Source organism: Schistocerca gregaria, chromosome 7, assembly GCF_023897955.1.
Source record: "Schistocerca gregaria isolate iqSchGreg1 chromosome 7, iqSchGreg1.2, whole genome shotgun sequence".
In the NCBI taxonomy this organism is placed as follows: domain Eukaryota; kingdom Metazoa; phylum Arthropoda; class Insecta; order Orthoptera; family Acrididae; genus Schistocerca; species Schistocerca gregaria.
In genome coordinates, this window is record NC_064926.1 from 465,061,885 (window position 1) to 465,081,359 (window position 19,475).

At 40.9% G+C, this 19,475-nt stretch overlaps 1 protein-coding gene across 2 annotated transcripts in view; it reads right to left on the reverse strand.

Annotated features, from left to right (window-relative positions):
- Nucleotides 1-19,475, reverse strand: part of LOC126281488 (lipoyl synthase, mitochondrial) — a 76,129-nt gene that overhangs the window by 47,264 nt on the left and 9,390 nt on the right. For both annotated transcript variants that reach the window (XM_049980489.1, XM_049980488.1), the window contains exon 4: nucleotides 11,797-11,854. In XM_049980489.1, coding sequence (XP_049836446.1) covers nucleotides 11,797-11,854 — 58 coding nt within the window. The remainder of the gene's footprint in view (nucleotides 1-11,796; nucleotides 11,855-19,475) is intronic.

Below are 19,475 nucleotides of genomic sequence, written 5' to 3' on the forward strand. Positions count from 1 at the left end.
AACAGGGCAGCCTCGACTCCAGACTGGGTGGTTCCCAGAGCAGATGATGCAGAACACCGGAGACAGTCAGTCAATCCCAGCGTCATGAGCGGCTTTTCCACAGTTCCTGCAGATTGCTTCACCTCCACAACTCATGGCTGTTTGGCCAAAATGCTGGCATTTATAGCACCGCATAGGATTCGGAAACTAAGGCCAAACATTAAGTCAAAGGAACCCCACCATAAGATGTTCAGGCAGTGTCGGAGAACTGAATGTAACAATGAAAGGGGCAGTCTTTTCAGTTGCTCCATTATTCCTGCACTTTTTTTGCTCCACAACAACTATTCCCTGGGCATTCACTCTTGCTTCAGTTCTGCCATGTCCACGCTATCTTGACATGTGACAATATCCTTACTGGAGTTGAGAGAGGTGTGCATCTCAACAATGATATCATAGTCGCCCAGTTTTTGCGATTTCTTAAGAAGGTCTATCTGCAGTGATCTGTTAGTTTGGACAACACTGAGCCATTGCATAATCGTTTTTTAGATTTCAATGTTCCAGCAAGGCCTTCCAAACCCTTATGGATATAAAAGGGGGACACTTTTTCACATGTCCCTTCCTTCCTCTTTATCATCAGAAACACATTGTTACTCATGACTCCATGAGCCCTACTACGCAATCCAAAGTATTCTTATTATCAGGAGGTCTAGCTGCTCTCATTCTTTTGGATGAATGGGTGTGAATACACCCAGGCGGTGCACCCTTCCCACTGGGAGGAGAAGATGATGATTTCGAGGGTTCCATCTCGGTCCCACGAGCAGCTAGAGAAATAAGGGTCCACTCAGACAGAGCCCCACATGCCCGAGTAAGCCTTATACAACTGAGGTGGGCCAAGTTCCCCACAGGCTGCCCGCTAGTGACTGTTCCACCTCAACAGCCATGCATCTCATCAGTGCAAAGCACACCTTGAGATTGAAGGTTTTTTTTTTTTTTTTTTTTTTTTTTTTTTTTTTTTTTTTGGAGGTTTACCCTGTTAGTCAAGCCAAGATCCCCATCCCCTTAGACACACATCGTTCCACCGCCACACCACGTGGTGGTCACTGAAGCAGCCGCAGCGCTTACAGAGACTGGGGATTGGCAGCGCTTACCAGTTCCGAACTCAAGAACACCGGAGTTGCCAAGCCCGTACCTGGCAAATCAATGCTGAGCCCCTGAGGGCTTCTGCCTGTTAATGTATAGCTTGAAACGTTTCTCATCCCTGAACAATGGGGTGTATGGAACACAGTGTGTGTGTGTGTGTGTGTGTGTGTGTGTGTGTGTGTGTGTGTGTGTGTGTGTGTGTGTGTGTGCGTGACCAAATTTAAGCTTGCAGCCTTGTATCCAGTAGGGCAAAGTACAATGAATAAAAGGTTACTGCATGTAATTTTCGATCATCCTCAAGCTCGTGAAACATCACACATGTAGAAACTCTTAACACGCTAATTACTGTTCCTACACATTTTGTTGAACTTTGCATTCAATTGAAAATGCACACTGGCAGCCTGTGACACTGACTCATACACTAACTGTTCACAACAGGACAACAATCGAGTTATCAGTAAATTCAAATTCAACTGCGGATTTCCTGGCATCAAAGATATTCAGAGCAAAGAATATATGTATATTTAAAAAGAAAGAAGGGCTAGCCAGTACTTCAGAAGGTAAAATCCTAAATACTGCTGACAGACACCCAAACCTGTATCTCAGCGAGAAAAGAGGAGGCAGGGCACACAGACTACCCAAACAACAACATCTGTAACTTCAATTTAGTCTCCCCTCATCCTCAGAACACGGTAGGTCTCTCTCATCCTCCTTTCCTCCCAGAGGAAGGATCTAACAGTTCTGAAAGCTATTTGAAATAAAATCAACGCTTTTGCTTCAAATGACCATTTCTATCAGCTCTCAGAACATCAAACTTTCCTCCTATGCCTTCCAGAAGTCTTCCTAATTGCTTCCCATACAACTGTTCCCATAATGGAGTGGTTGATGGAGTTCAGAAACTGAAATACAAAATGGTACTTTGCCCTCACTATCTCCCTAGATGGTGTGTTCTCGAAGCCCCACAGAGCCACTCACCTGTTACCGATTGCACAGCTGCACATACAGTCAGTCTTTACTGCTCTGCCGGAGATTCTGGATTAGATGCATCAATGGCACTGTTGGATGTGATCCATCCATCCCTGGACACTGACTTTAAATACAACCATATGTTTGTAGACCCACCTCAGTTTTTTCAGGCACTGCTCTGTCTGGTGTATAGAGGGTGGTCCATTGATAGTGACCGAGCAAAATATCTCACAAAATAAGCATCAAACGAGAAAACTACAAAGAACAAAACTCATCTAGCTTGAAGGGGGAAGCCAGATGGCACTTTGGTTGGCCCACTAGATGGCACTGCCATAGGTCAAACGGATATCAACTGCATTTCTTAAAAATAGGAACCCTCATTTTTTATTACATATTCGTGTAGTAGGTAAAGAAATATAGTATACGGTGCTGTAAGAGTCACAAACGTGTAAGTACGTGGTATCATGTAACATTGCGAACGGTATTTGGTCCGTGATACATTACCCATGTTAAAATGGACCGTTTACCAATTGCGGAAAAAATCGATATCGTGTTGATGTATGGCTATCGTTATCAAAATGCCCAACGGGCGTCTGTTATGTATGCTACTCGGTATCCTGGACGACATCGTCCAAGTGTCTGGACCGTTCACCGGATAGTTATGTTATTTAAGGAAACTGGAAGTATTAAGCCACATGTGAAATGTCAACCATAACCTGCAACAAATGATGATGCACAAGTACGTGTTTTACCTGCTGTCGCAGCTAATCCGCACATCAGTAGCAGACAAATTGCGCGAGAATCAGGAATCTCAAAAACATTGGTGTTGAGAATGCTACATCAACATTGATTGCACCCGTATCATATTTCTATGCACCAGGAATTGCATGGCGACGACTTTGAACGTCGTGTACAGTTCTGCCACTGGGCACAAGAGAAATTACGGGACGATGACAGATTTTTTGCACACATTCTATATAGCGACGAAGCGTCCTTCACCAACAGCGGTAACGTAAACCGGCATCATATGCACTATTGGGCAACGGAAAATCAACGGTGGATGCAACAAGTGGAACATCAGCGACCTTGGTGGGTTAATGCATGGTGTCGCATTATGGAAGGAAGGATAATTGGCCCCCATTTTATCGATGGCAATCTAAATGGTGCAATGTATGCTGATTTCCTACGTAGTGTTCTACCGATGTTACTACAGGATGTTTCACTGCATGACAGAATGGCAATGTACTTCCAACATGATGGATGTCCGGCACATAGCTCGCATGCGGTTGAAGCAGTATTGAATAGCATAATTCATGACAGGTGGATTGGTCATCGAAGCTCCATACCATGGCCCGCACATTCACTGAATCTGACGTCCCCAGATTTCTTTCTGTGGGGAAAGTTACAGGGTATTTGCTATCGTGATCCACCAACAACACCTGACAACATGCGTCAGCACATTGTCAATGCACGTGTGAACATTACGGAAAGCGAACTACTCGCTGTTGAGAAGAATGTCGTTACACGTATTGCCAAATGCATTGACGTTGACGGGCGTTTTGAGCATTTATTGTATTAATGTGGTATTTACAGGTAATCACATTGTAACAGCATGCATTCTCAGAAATGATAAGTTCACAAAGGTACATGTATCACACTGCAACAACCGAAATAGAATGTTCAAACGTACCTAGATTCTGTATTTTAATTAAAAAACCTACCTGTTATTAACTATTCGTCTAAAATTGTGAGCCATATGTTTGTGACTATTACAGTGCCATCTATCACAAAGTGGAAAAAAATGGTCCAACTAAAACATTCATATTTCTTTACGTATGATATGAATATGCAATAAAATATGGGGGTTCCTATTTTAAAAAATGTAGCTGATATCCGTTTGACCTATGGCAGCGCCATCTAGCGGGCCAACAATAGCGCCATCTGGTTTCCCCCTTCAAGCTAGACAAGTTTCGTTCTTTGTAGTTTTTTCGTTTGGCGCTTATTTCGTGAGATATTTGGCCTGGTCATGATCAATGGACCACCCTGTATATCCAGATCACAAAGTGATTATTGGATTTCAGATCATCTACCACTTCCCACGAAGTGCAAGTGAGAGTTGGAATTCATAAGTTTAGCTATATGCAGAGAACAACCCTGTAGCAGTACTGACGCATGCTTTGCCCAATATTCATAAGACGCCGATCTTCTATCAACAAGGGACTGAACAGCTCAATCATCAAACCAATAGTAGTGCAGCCCCACTGTTTTGTCTTTTTTGTTTTGTTTTGTTTTGTTTTGTTTTAGGGCATAAAAACAACTAGAGTCATATGTGCCCATGTCAAACCACTGGAACATGAAGACGAAGAGAGGAGTTAAAAACGACTACACATCAATTCCAACTGACTGAAGTAGACAGCTAAAAACAGGGACGTGGAGAAAGGTCTATAAAATATGCCATGGAGAAATGGAGGTCCAGAACGAAAAAGTAAATGGCCTTTGCCGTATTGCTTCAACGGATAAAAAGTAAAATGCAGTTGGAGCCCATGTGTCATTCAAAAAAATGGCTGATAACTCAAACCGCTAACACAAACCACAATGTAAGCGGTTAAAAACAAGGGCATTCTGTCAGGTAAAGACAGACAATCAAAAGTCTGGTGCAATATGCACAAAGTGGTGGAGGAGCACCACTTAACAAATGGCAATAACTGAAGACTGTGCCCGATGTGCAATCCAGCTAAAATCATCTCACGGCAAGAGGGCCAATAGGAGATCGTCCAAGCTGCTGGGAGAGGCTTAATAACCCGAGCTCGTTCCCATAAAGAGCCAAAGTGACACCACCTGCTGTCAGATGGCAACACAAATCATCGGAGGGAATGTGAGAACTAGCGAGCTGAGGTACGAAGACTATAGGCTCGGCAGCAGTGTCAGCAGCTTTTTGGATTGGATTGTTTGGGGGAAGAGACCAAACAGCGAGGTCATCAGTCTCATCAGATTAGGGAAGGACAGGGAAGGAAGTCGGCCGTGCCCTTTCAAGGAACCATCCCGGCATTTGCCTGGAGTGATTTAGGGAAATCACGGAAAACCTAAATCGGGATGGCCGGACTGCGGGATTGAGCTGTCGTCCTCCCGAATGCGAGTCCCGTGTGCTAACCACTGCGCCACCTTGCTCTGTGTGTCAGCAGCCTCGTTACCTGTCAGACCGGCGTCACCAGGAACCTACGCAAATATCAAGGTGGCTCCATCAAGAGTGAGCAAGTGACAGCTTTCCTGGACCCACTGCACTACGGGATGGAAGGTGTACAGCACGCCATAGGCTTTGAAGGACAAAGAGTCAGAGCAGATGACACAATTGAAAAGCTTATGTTGCCCGATGCACTGCATGGCCTGATACAGGGCGAAGAGCTCTTCTGTTCCATAAGTTGGTACCGAAAAACGTAAGTGCCAATGATGAAGGCACACCAAGACACCACGGTCAGCCGAAAGGCACTATCGCGAAGTTCCATGTGAAGGTTGTGAAACTGAAGTGGATGGAGCAAGGCTGGAGTAGTGTCCTCAGGAAGCGAATAAAGGCCAAGATGAAAACGGGCCGTCACATGAGGCCAAGGTGGTGAAAGATTCACACCCATCGGGAAAGTAAGTTGCAGATAGCAGGAAGTTAAGCTGCCAGAGCAAGAGCCAAAAGCAAACTCCAGGACGTAACAGAGAGGAGGAATGAACCCATACTGGCAATCAAAGCAGTCTTTGAAGGAGCCCTAGGATGGGTGGTCACACACAGCAGAAGACAAACGGCATGCATATCTACTGAGGAGAAAGTCATGGCGGTAGGACAGCGGTAGTTCAGCAGCTTCTGCATACAGACCCTAACTGGGCTAGTGTAAAAGGTGACCGTGACCAAATTGATGCCACGATAGTAGATAGTATTGAGATGACGTCAGAGGGACAGACATGAAGATATGTAGACAAAACACCCATAGTCTACTTTAGAACGAACAAGGGGCCAGTACAAATGGAGGAGGATGGCTCGATCTGCACCCCAGGAAGTACCATTGAGGACACAAAGGACACTGAGGGACTGAATACAGTGGACTGCCAGGTAGGACTCGTGGGAGGACCAAGAGTGTTTCCTATTGAGTACGAGTCCCAGGAATTTTGTAGTTTCAATGAATGGAAGAGCAATGGGCCCATGACATAAGATGGTGGAAGAAACCAACTGCACTGCCAGAAATTCATACAAGCAGTTTTGCCGGTGAAAAAACGAAAGCCATTGTCTATGCTCCGCGAGTAAAGATGATTGACGCATTGCTGAGGACATTGCTCAGTGATACATATCCGTGGATAACTGCAACATATGGCAAAACTGTCAACGAAAAGTGAGCTGGAGATGCCCAACAGGAGACCTGCCATTATAGGGTTAATGGCGACAGCAAAGAGGACGATGCTCAGGACAGAATGCTGAGGCACACCGTTTTCCTGGATGAAAGGCTCTGACAAGGCATAACCAACACATACCTTAAAAACTCTGTCTATTAAAAATTCCTGAACGAAACGATGCATGTGGCCACAGAAGCCCCACGTGTAGAGTGTACAGATAATACCAGTCCTCCAGCAGGTGTCAGAGGCTTTCTCCAAACTGAAAAGCATGGCCACAGTCTACAATTTCCACAAAAAGCATTCACGACATGAGTGGACAAAGAAATTTTACAGTTACACTTTGTTTTATTTTATTTCTACTTCTATTCGTTACCACTAGCTTTGGAGTCACAGCCCCATTATCAAGCACTATTGCATAAAAATTATACAAAAAGAGTATGTTTCAAAAGTAATTTTGACTGACATTTCAGATGATGCACTGTTTGTAATCTATGGAATTACAGATTTCTCTAAGAAACCAACAAACCCCTCATCCTCTCAACAGTGTAGACTCACCAAAAGTGCAGAGACAAAAAGACAAAGAATAACCTCACTGTTAAAATGGTTACCATATTTCAGTAGAACATTACTGACTTCAGAAAACATGGAAGAATTAAGAGACTTTGCACAGGGAAAACACCTGTGTCTTTATCTACATGGGACCCATTTTAAAGAGGCTGACACCCCTACTCTAAGGGGTTGTAACCTCCACAGAAAATTAATCCCTACAATGCATACAATGTAGTTTCAGCGACAAATAGTTACATAACCTACAAGCAAAGAGCTCTACTACGTTTTAATCTCTGTAGGGATTAATTCCAAAACAAATATGTTATCAGCTACAGATCCACAAATACAGGTCTCCTTCAAAAATAACGGAGAAGATCATGAAATATAAACTTAGTATGGTTCCAGCCAGGTTTCCTGGCCCTGTGACTTTCTGTTTTGTGTTTCTCATTTGAAACTGGCAGCTTGATAGCTGTAATTTCTTTGTCTTGGTTTTCCACATGTGCTTCTGTGGAAGACAAGTTACTAAACAGTTCACTACTGAGTTGTATATTTGCAGGCTCGAAAAACATGACTGACTTTAACAAAATGGTGTGTTTGCAAAAGCACTCATGAACAGAGTTGCCAGTTCCAGTTTACAGTGTTGTGAGGGTAAAATGATTTCCTCATCTCTACTAATTTCTCAGTCTCAGTGGCAATGAGATAGCAAACACCGGTGGATTCCTAACACTTATAAGCTTTATTGCTTTGGCATATAGGATTCTGTTCATACCTTGACTGCCAGGATTTTTTACCTTCAATGAATGTTCGTGACTCCAGACTGTGTGATTCCCAGTGCAGTTTATTCATAATAGTGGTGATGAGCAGAATACTCCAAGTTCATTTGCCACATGTAAGCTATGTAATTTAAGGTGGTGTGCCCATAGTGTTATCATTTGTAACACTTCATTGAGTTTAATGTGCAATGCCATCTTAAAACACATAAATATAGCATTGCCATATTCTAGTAAGACTAGTGTGTTGGAGTCACAGCTGTTTTCTCAAGTTACATATTGTGACAATATAACGATATTCCCAGTTGTGTCAACTCTTTAGATATCCATCCCCATTACACCTCCACATGAGCACAACACCAGAATTTGAAGATTTTGTGAAGCTCCATACATATTTGTTACTTGCCAAGTAATTTTGCCTTTTGTAATTGAATAACTTGCGAAGAAGCACAAGTTTCTAAGCCACCTTACTGATCTAAGGGTTTCTTTGATACACTCAACATCTTTTTGAATATAAAAGGATGAGATATTTTCAAAAGACCGCATATCACATTTAATATCATGAACATATTCTCATCCCAGACATCACCAGCAAACAATTGTAGCACTTCAAGAGTCATCCACTTCACTGCCATATAGCATACATCGATGTTTCTGAAGTTTATATCATCCTCAAACCCAAATGTTCAAGTGAAGAACTATGCTTCCTATGACACAATGTTTCACCATTGCTCTCCACAATGATTAATGAAGCATTCACAGAGCTTATAGTTACAGAGGATTGGCAGTATTCACAATTACCAAGATCAGCACCCACATGTTGTTAGGCATACTGCTATCTTTGCTGTCATAACTTATCGACACAGTACTCCTTACTTAACAGCTGGCTGCTGGAACTTTTGGAACCAAGAACACTTTCTCTGTGAAAGCACTGTCTTGCTGTATAATGACAATGCCACAGTGCTAGGAGTCATACACAGTCTTGGCGTGGGGAATGGAATCAGTGCTGAGCTACTGCACAGAGCTATCAAATGCATTAGGAAGTGCAATTAATAGTTAGTAGAAGAAAGGTGTTTCAGTTAATCTGTGTAATGGCACAAGGGATTAATTATGGGGTGTACATATGGATAATGAAAAAAATTCCCAGATTTTCCAGTAAAAATATATTTTTTCCTTGCTGAAAATGCACTATGCCCCTACTGAAAGCAAATTTTTTCTGTGTTAAGTAACAATATACCTTCCCTCAGAGCTATAAAACTTATTAACCCTTCAAATGCTGAAGGTTTCATACAACAGCATAGAACTTGCAAACATTATGGAAATGAAACCCAGCAAAAAACAATGTGTTATGAAAAGATCTTTGATGCACAGCAATATTTACAATGTATAAATAGGAATTCCACCAACTACAGCACAGTAGATTCCGAAGCACTGAAACTGAAACTTTTGTGAGCTTTTGTCAGCTATTATAGCTCATGTCATGTGATCTTGCCAGCCAATGACAGCAGATGTTGAGAGCATAGGACACATGCTGTTGTCAGCCAACAGCAATGTCACTGTTAAATAGTGGAAACACCCAAGGAGGAAAAGTTAATGGCTTAAATTAATATACATACAGCATAGCTACAACAAAAGCTAAGCTTTCATACACAACACTGGTCACAATTTTTTTGCGGGTGTGATTGGGCAGGGTCCTAAGAACATGGCTTAAATTGCAGCAGCTGAATATTTCTGACAAGCCTGATTATAAATTTCACTGCTGTGCACAGGACATTTTGTGGGTTACCTGGCTGAATACATGTTCTGTTGAGCACTTCAACCTTTGCGTAGGAAACCCAATTACATGTGCAACTTCTCACGAGCTTGCTTCACACTTTTTTTAAAGGATAATTATACTTTTGCCTCATTACTGCACAATTTGTAATCCATGAAAGAACTAAAATAAACATGAAAAACTAACCTTGAAACTTGACCTTTTCTAGCACGTGGTACCCTTTAAGATATATCAAACACAAATGTGTCAGTAAAATATTAAATAATAGCATATATGATTCATCTTCTGGGCCTGAAACTTTTCTTTGTGGTTGGTTCTCAATGTTAAATTCTAAATGAGAGTCTAAAGCTCATTGCTTTAAGAAACTCATCACACATTCTCACATGTAGCATAATTCATCTTGCATAAAAATAAATTTACTTTGATAGTAATGTTTCTCAGTCCACCGTTCGCAATGTTTTCCTGCAGCAATGTGCAAATGTAGATGTCGCACTCATCAAAACTAGACCCTTGAGAAAGGCACTTTGAAAGCACAATGTTGTTACAGATACTTGTGCGTGGATTGTGTCACACAGTGTCTTGTTGTTGTAAATGACACGTTTTTCCTTGAAACTAAAATTTTACTTTGGTGTTATTCTCTCGTTTATGCCTTATTGCTGCAGTATTATTCTGCAGTAGTGGGCTAAAATAAAGTACTTTGTTAGAGTTATCTGTTTTAACTAAAAACTAAAATAATGAAAAATTCCTGGGTTTTTCTAGCTGTCCGGGGCATATACACCCTGAATTATGGTTGATACTGGGTCATGTTTAAGATTCAGTAGTTATTATGGTGGAAACACACAGAGTAAAACATATATGAAGAGGCATCCATGATCAGTGATTATTTGTTTAACTAATGTGGAAATGCAACAACATGTGAATATAAAACAAACATAATTGTTAACTACACTGGACAAACATAGGCATTTTTAGCACAGTGTGCTACATCGAGGAACAATACAGAGTACTTTGAATTGTACTGTTATTACTTCAATTCAACTTCAATATATGAAAAGTGTAAGAGACACATATTGATAGTAGGCACCTAGTCAGGTTATTTTGATAATCAAGTGTGATTTCATGTAAAGCTCCATATATTCTAGTCCGATAGCCACAAAATAAACATAAAAAGATATTAATTCAAAGGACTGTGGGGCTTCACAAGGTTCACCACACTTGTATGCAGCCAACAAAGACTGAGCTCTCTGAGGCACCAGCCATTTGCCATGATCCACCATGCAGAAGGTTCATGTGGGTTAGTGAATGCCAGTGATGTAGCTAACAATGTCCACACCCTATTTTCAAAGACATACTATTTCTAATATAAGAACAAAACATACCACACACTTATCTGCCAGATGAAAGATCAATAGTCTTTACTGTGACTATGGCCAATGGCCCTGCCGCAGTGGTAACACCAGTTCCCACCAGATCACTGAAGTTAAGCGCTGTCCGGCTGGGCCAACACTTAGATGGGTGACCATCCAGTCTGCCGAGCGCTATTGGCAAGCGGAGTGCACTCAGCCCTTGCGAGACAAACTGACAAGCTACATGACTGAGAAGTAGCGGCTCTGGTTTTTTTAAACTGACATACTGCTGGGAGAATGGTGTGCTGACCACATGCCCCTCCATATCAGCATCCAATGATAACTGTGAGCCGGGGATGACACGGCGGCTGGTCGGTACCGACGGGCCTTCATGGCCTGTTCAGACAGAGTTTAGTTTAGATTTTTACTGTGACTATAACCAACGAGCAGGCATCAATGATTAAGTCTAAATGCTTTTACAGGGTTGAATGTGGCTTGTGTGTGATGGCACATGTGAATACGATACATTTTGTATGTACTTCAGCACTGTTCACTGTTATCACATCAATTAGTTTATTTGCAAATATTGTAATTACACAAGAAACAGCAAATTATTATTTTATTTCATAGAATAGGCAAGAGACTAGATCCCACTGATTTATAGAACTGCTCCTGTAGCATGGGAAGGAATGGTACATTACCAGATGTTTCTACTCCTGTCACTATCTACCCAATACCCTGCATACATCCTTTGAATTCTTCAGTGAATTTAGAAATACCTGGTATAAGAGATACTTTGTTATCAAACTTACAATAAAACCGAGTTCCCAATATTTAATCCAGAAGACAAAAGAATGACAGGCAATTCCAGACTGGTTGGCTTTACAAATAATGTACTTACTGCTTTTTTAATTCCATCACAGTCGTGGCAAAATGGTAGGAACCACCATCTGGGAGATCTAACACAGAGAAATGTTCATGTAAAGTACTGAAGAATAGATATTTCAACAGTTCATGATAAGAAAGAAACAGAGTAATAAAAAGGGACAGTGTACAAGAAAACTAGAACTTCACTGGGAGTATTTCGAAATTAAAAATGCTTCTTTAGAAGTTTCTCATTCACTCCATTTAACAAAAGATTTCTCACTAAATACTTTATTCAGTAAATGTATGTGATATTCAACTCTCACACACAGAACTGTTGTTATTGGGGTTAGCACAACTCTTCAGCTGATGAACTAGTCACATGAGGACTGTTAAGGAAATGGGTTTCACAAAAATGAATTTACTACTAATACTAGAACAGCGTCACATAGTATCTATACAATATACTTCCTACTCACACAACTATTATGGAAGAGTTTGGAATATGGATAAATCATACATATGTTACGTAGTATCATAATGCTGACAAATATTTTGAGCCCTTTTGGTGACTAGTTTCGCTGCATTCAGTTAGTACACCACCCATCTCCCTGCCCAGCCCTATGAAAAGGAAACAGCAGCAGCTGTAAAGAACACTTGGGCATGTCAACCAGTTATGATACAGCATCTGAAAACGTAATGGCAGCTGTTTCTTCGCATATACACAAACCTGCCAGTACATTGCTGCTAGTGCAGACATTTCACTGCTTGCCAAAAGCATTTACCCCGTAGCTGTTCAGATCACTATCCGAGTGCATTTCCTACAGTGATGTGCTACAAAGACCATGCCCTATGCATTGTCTGCCATCAGTGACAGAGGTTCATTAAAGATAAAAATGTAGTTATTGGCAAGAAGAAAGAAGAGAGACAGCATATGCCTTTGAATGCAGGACATCCACTCCATGCATACTTTCACTAGTTCTATCTCCTGCTCATAATTCTCCAGAGATATTTTTTAACCAGTTATGTATGTCACAACAAACTTTTCACATTTTAAGTACACCTGAATCAAAAACAGTTGAACAGATAAAGTTACAACATAACACTGCTAACATAATTTCTGTCCGTTTGTTTTTGGGGGCAAAAACAACTAGTGTCATATGCGCCCTTGTCAAAACTGTAGTACACAAAGACAAAGAGAGGAGTTAAAAACGACTACACGTTAAACCCAGTTGATGGAAGAGAAGACAGCTAAAAACAAGGACCTGGAGAAAGATCTATAAAATATGTCATAGAGAAATGGAGGTCCAGAACTAAAAGTTAAATGGCCTTCACCGTATTGCTACGACAAATAAAAAGTGAAACATGGTCAACACCCTATGTGTCATTCACTAAAGCGCTGATAACTCAGAATACAAACACAAATGAGAACGTAAGCGGTTAAAAAAAAGGGTGTTCTGTCAGGAAATTGAAGACCATCAAAGGCTGAGTGCAATGAGCACAAATTGGTGAGGGAGCACCACTTACCAAATGGTGATGGCTACAAAGACTGCCCGATACGCAACCTAGCTAAAATGATCTCCTCATGGCAAGAGGACCGAGAAGAGGTCGTCCAAGTCGCTGCGAGAGGCTTAATAACCCAGAGCTTGTTCCTATCTGACAGGCGGCAACACAGAGGCCATTGGAGGGAATGTAAGAACTAGTGGGCTGAGGTACAAGAACTGTAGCCTTGGCAGCAGCGTCACCAACCTCGTTTCGGCCGACGTGACCAGGAACCCATATAAGCATCATGGTGGCTCCAGCATGAGTGACCATGCTGCACTAAGGGATGGACGGTGTATAGCACACAGAGGCTTTGAAGAGCACCAAGAGAATCAGAGCGGATGATGCAATAGAAAAGCCTGTGTCGCCAGATGAACTGTATGGCCTGATACAGGACGAAGAGTTCTGCTGCAAATAATCAGCAGTGTTCCGGAAGCTAATACCAAAAAAGTCTTTGCCAATGACGAATGCACACCCGACACCATGGTCAGCCCATGAGCCATCAGTACACACAAAGGTATAATCACTAAGTTCCACGCAAAGGTCATGAAACAAAGTGACAGAGCGAGGCTGGAATAGTGTCCTTAGAAAGCCAACAAAGACCAAGCAGAAAACGAGCCACCACACGAACCCAAGGTTGTGAAGGATCCACACCCACTGCGAAAGTTGCAGGTAACATGAAGTTAAGCTGCTGGAGCAGGAGCTGAAAATGAACTCAAGGAGGTAACAGAGGGATGCACCTCATACATCATCAACGTAGGACGAGTAGTATGACATGGCAGACAAAAGGCATGCATATCTGCTGAAGAGAACAACATGCCAGTATGACAACAGTAATTTGGCAGTTTCTGTATACAGACTCAACTGGGATGCCACGATGGTAGATTGAATTTAGATGGCGTAAGATGGATGGACATGCAGACACACAAAAGTTTCAAAAGGACAAGGGATCAGTGCAAATGGAAGAGGGTGCGACATTGAGGGATCAAGTGCAGTGGGCGGCTAGGTAAGACACACGGGAGGACCAAGAAAGTTTTCTATCAAGCACAATCCCCAGGAATTTTGTGGTTTCAGCAAATGAAAGAGCAAAAGGCCAAAGATTTAAAGATGGTTGAAGAAACTCATTGCGCCACCATAAATTGAAAATACCGTTTTGTCAGTGGGAAAGGAAAAGCCATTGTTGATGCTCCACAGTTAAAGACAATCAAGAAATTGCTGAAGACACTGCTCTCAAGGAGACAAATCCACAGAACTGCAATAGATCACAAAATCATCGACAAAAAGGAAGTCTGAGATGTGTGGCGAGAGAGGGAGCATAATAGAGTTAATGGCTACAGCAAAGAGGATGACGCTCAGGACGGAGCCCTGAGGCACACCGTTTTCCTGGATAAAGGTGTACAACAAAGCAGAACTCACACATACATTGAAAACTGCATTTTAAAAACTACTGGAGGGAATGAGACAGGCAGCCTCTGAACCCCCCAGAATTTTTTTAACAGACCTCTTACACATTAGACAATGAACAAAAACATAAAAAGAAAACAGGGTATGAAGTGTTTTCCTGATTACAAAACTTTATTTCTAAGGAACTATGATAAATACAGGCTTGCTCTCACTCACTCACACACACACACACACACACACACACACACACACTCACACAGTAGGTAGCACAATTTAGAAGCACTGTTGTCACAATGCCACCTATGCAGCAGAAAGCGCAATAACTTCAAATGAAAGTATGAAAAGTTAAGAGATACTGGCAATGTTGATGGTAAGGCAAGAATCTGTAACTGGAGAGTTTATACCACGCATACAGCATTTCGAAACCGTCCATGGAAACTGATATGCCATGTTTCCGTTGAAACATGCATACTTCAGAGTATTCTGGTGAAGATTTAATACAAAAATGCTGCACATCCATGCATACAAGTGCTACTCTTGAAAGCCTTGTAGCCAGATGATAGGACTAGACCTATTGAGTTTACTAGGAATATACTGGAACGAATCGGTGCAGACAAAGACTGCTTTATTAAGTTTGTTTTCTGACAAAATGACTTCACATTTCCAGGAAAGTAAACAGACACAATGTCTGGATCTTGGGGTCAGAGAACCCATATATCATGGTACACCACATAAGGGAGAGCCCAAAAGAGTGCTTAATGCACAACACAATTATTGGACTGTATGGTTTTTTTTTTCCACTGAGCTTAACATTATGGTAACAGTTTACCTAGACATGCTGGAACTGTTTGTTGCACCTCAGTTGTGTAGCGTTTCAACAAGATGGTGTACCACCACATCAAGGGTGACCTGATTGTTAGTTTGTGGCTGAAATCTTTGTGGGCACATGAACTGGCAGAGACAGTCCAACATTATGGCCATTACACTAACCAGACATATGCCTTCTGTTACTTTTTTGAGGTTACATTAAGGATAAAGTGTTCAGTTCCTGATGTGCAAACTCTTACAATACTGCAAAAACAGTGACAGCAACTATGTTGGCAAAGACATGGAGAGAAACCGAGTATCGCCTAGACACTCTAAAGGCAGCAAACGAAGTATGAGTGGGAGTGAGAGAACCTTACGATGTAAGTTACCATTTGCATCAAACTGTATACCTGTATCCAGCATAGTTTTGTATCAAATTTTTGCAATCAAGGAAAGTCTTTAAGTCCACCCTGTATAATGTGGATCCCTTTCATTCTGAAGTTTGAGTGACCTACCCTTCCTTTTTAAGCTTCTCTGACCAATCCCCCTCTCTTTACCAAGGAGAGAATAGTAGTACCACCAGATAGCGTATTTTCTTATGTGCTTATCAACAATACTGATAATTCACATACTTAAGGTAGGTACTGGCCTGCATTTCTCTGTATCATAATTTTATATTTTTCTCCGGTGAATTTTCCTTGATACAGAAAGTATAATGTATCAACAAAAAAAATCAGTTTTTGGAAATACAAAGTAACTGCACAGATAAAAAATCTACTCACCCAGCGATGGCAGGAGAACACACATATAAAAGGTATTAGTATGCAAGCCTCTGGAGCCAGTGGCTCCTCCTCCTCCTGGCAGAATGGTTGAAATAGAAGGAAGAGGAATTAGGAAAAGTCACCCCGACCCACAGGTCAGTGGGGACTTAGCAGGCAGGATGAGAAGGCTGATCGGAATCTGGTGGGAGCTTTCAAAGGTAGCAGTCTTGTCCGTAATATGTGCTCACTTATGTGAATGCGTATGTGGTTTCTTTGCCGAAGAAGGCTTTGGCCAAAAGCTGTAATGTGTAACAGTCTTTCCATCGCACTGGCCTACAGCTCAACAGGTTATCTTCATGATGAGTAGCAATCTATCCTTTTCCTAATATTCTTGATATTCCAACTTATGAGTTTCCATTTTTAGACACACAAGAAAGTTTTCCAGCATATATCAACAATATTTTCCATCCAGTTGAGGTGTTCATCCCATGTCACATCCATGTTTTTCACTGGTTTTTGATAATGTATTGGAATACCATAGAGAAGAACAGGAGGGAACTGTTCACAGAACTCAGAAAGTTTTTATTTCTAATGATATTCTAAAATTATTAGGGACTTTTTCATATTTATCTAAGTCCCAGGTTTTGCATACATCTTACTACTGAGAAAGATTATCCTTCATATGGACAGTAGCAGTGTTGACATCTTCAGTTCTTGCACTTGGGTAAAGCTGGATGTACAACTTAGAAACAATACTTGCAGGATGACAGAAGTAACAATACATCATTGACTTATGAATACAATATAAACAATGGCGGACCTCCTGAGGGAACAAGAGTCCAGAACAACTTCACATTCCCAAAGACAACATGTTGCTGTCTGTTTTTCAAGTAGATTTCAGACCACTTCAGCATACTATCTGACAATTTTAGCTGTTGCATTTTTCTGAGCAATATCAAATGCTTTGCTGCAGTCTATTAGTTCCATATGGTAGCCTCGCAATTGTCCATGGCCTATTTCATTTCATCAGTTACCTTAATGCAGTGTTTGTACTATGGTGTTTACAAATTCCAGATTGATTTTGTAATATAAGTAGTCCATAATTTGTTAATACACAATCCCTTGGCTTAGAGTATAGCTGATAAGATACTGACTGGTCGGCAATCACAAAGTTATAATGTTTTCATTCTTAAGGATAGGTTGGACTGTGGTTTCCCAAGACTGGTATATTTTCTATTCACAAGAGAAAAATTAAATTTGTCTAATGACAAGTAAGACAGGAATTCAGCTACCTGAAACATTTTTGTTCTTCGTTACACTGATACTTTTGTTTATTGCTTCAGAAGAGATTCTGATTCTCACTTGCGTTTACCACAATGAGTTTTAGTGAGGACATGCTGTAGTTATGTATGTAGAGCAGGGATTCTTTAGGGCAATAGCTCTATCCAGCACTGGCTTTAACTAGTGTTGAGAAAAATTCATTCTATTTGTCAAATGATACCTGAAAAATCAGTTGCTACTTTTTCTTTTCAAACATTTAAGCAACAGAGATTCTTCCAGAGAATCTCAGGCATCATATAATGTATTCCAGCTTTGGAACATCTGTGAGAAGAACTATTGATCATCATTTGATGTAAGTCAATTGTCAGCCAAGGATCAGGAGTGTCCAGATTTTTTCCTTTTACATACTATGAACTGTACATATAGGACTGTTTTTGTCATACAAAGTTTTGAGCTATCACTAACTTCTTGCATCTTGCAACCAAATGTGAGTGCTCTCATCCTTTGAGGCCACTGGCTTTGAGGAGTCAGCTTTCAAAGATTTCCAATCACTATCTTTAATGTTCCTACAATTTATGCGACACAATTTGAGCGTTGGGGACTGTGAGGAGTAGACCAGGAATATTACACCATGTGCTGAGAGGCCTAGAGCCAAGGTGTACAAAACATACCACTCCAATTGAGTAATATGTATCACAGTTTATTCTTACCTTTGAGTGATATAACAAAAGCTGTTTACATGGTAAGACTCTTCAGCATGCGATGACAGTCGCAGCTACTTAGCAAGTGGAAATTCCTGCTGAAGCAGAAATAAGTATTTCATAGATCCCCATCCTGCCCTGGAGTTGGGCAGAATTCCCAAGAACTCTTACATAACCAACAGAAAACTTGTGACGGAAGTGAGATGACCTTTTAGAGTTAATTACTAATCTTGTATTAGGAAGAATTAAGCTGTTCAATTTGTATCAGATAATGATGTATTTAAAGAGGAGGAAAATACATCTCATTTTATGCTTCAAATAGTATGGAAAGTTAACTCATAATATGTAGCATAAAAGAGATTATATTTTTAATTTTAAATGCATTATTACAATCTTTGTGAAGAAGTCAAAAATATCAACAAGGGAGATACATGGTCAAACTACTGTTATACAAACTCATCACATGTTCAAAGAGCTCAACTATAAAGGTTTCTCCTATACTTCTTACTTTGACTATCTTTTTCATTGCAAATTATACCCTTAAGGTAACTGGAGAATACTCACGTTATTGCAGATAATCGATCTTTTAAAGTTTATTGGGAAAGTAGTGTCTTTCAACAAATATGTTCTTGTCTCCCTTTTCAATGAAATATTCATGTCAACACTGAAGTGAATAATTTTGATGAAGGAAGTCACCAAGATAAGTTTTGGAAGCTTATAGACAAGACCAGTTAAACTTCTGGCTTTGTAGACTTATTTCAATGAAGGTGAATTCCACCCATCTTTCTTCATTAGTGTTCCACGTGCTCACAACTTTGGGCTTTCGGTCAGATCGCATACCAATATAAGCAACAACACCCAAGCAGCATTTGTCCAATCTGCCAGCCCTTCAGAAGAGACACTTAATGGCCAGTTATTACCTTTCTCATACTTTTATATTTTTCTCCAGTGGAATATTAACGTATGCAAATTATATACACAGTTTTAGACAAGTTCCAGACAGTTTGATTGTGTGAAAGTTTTGTTGGTGGAAAAGAAGGCCCAGTTCTTCACGATGTGCAGATATGGATTGCAAATTACAATGTGCTACAAACAGCTATGCCAAGTGCTTCTAGGGAGCCTTCAGGAGGCCATCTGACGAGTCTGCCTCTACCTGAAGTGATGGACACTGACCCACATCGTTCAGGGTTGACCACAATATCACACACCTCATTTGTGAT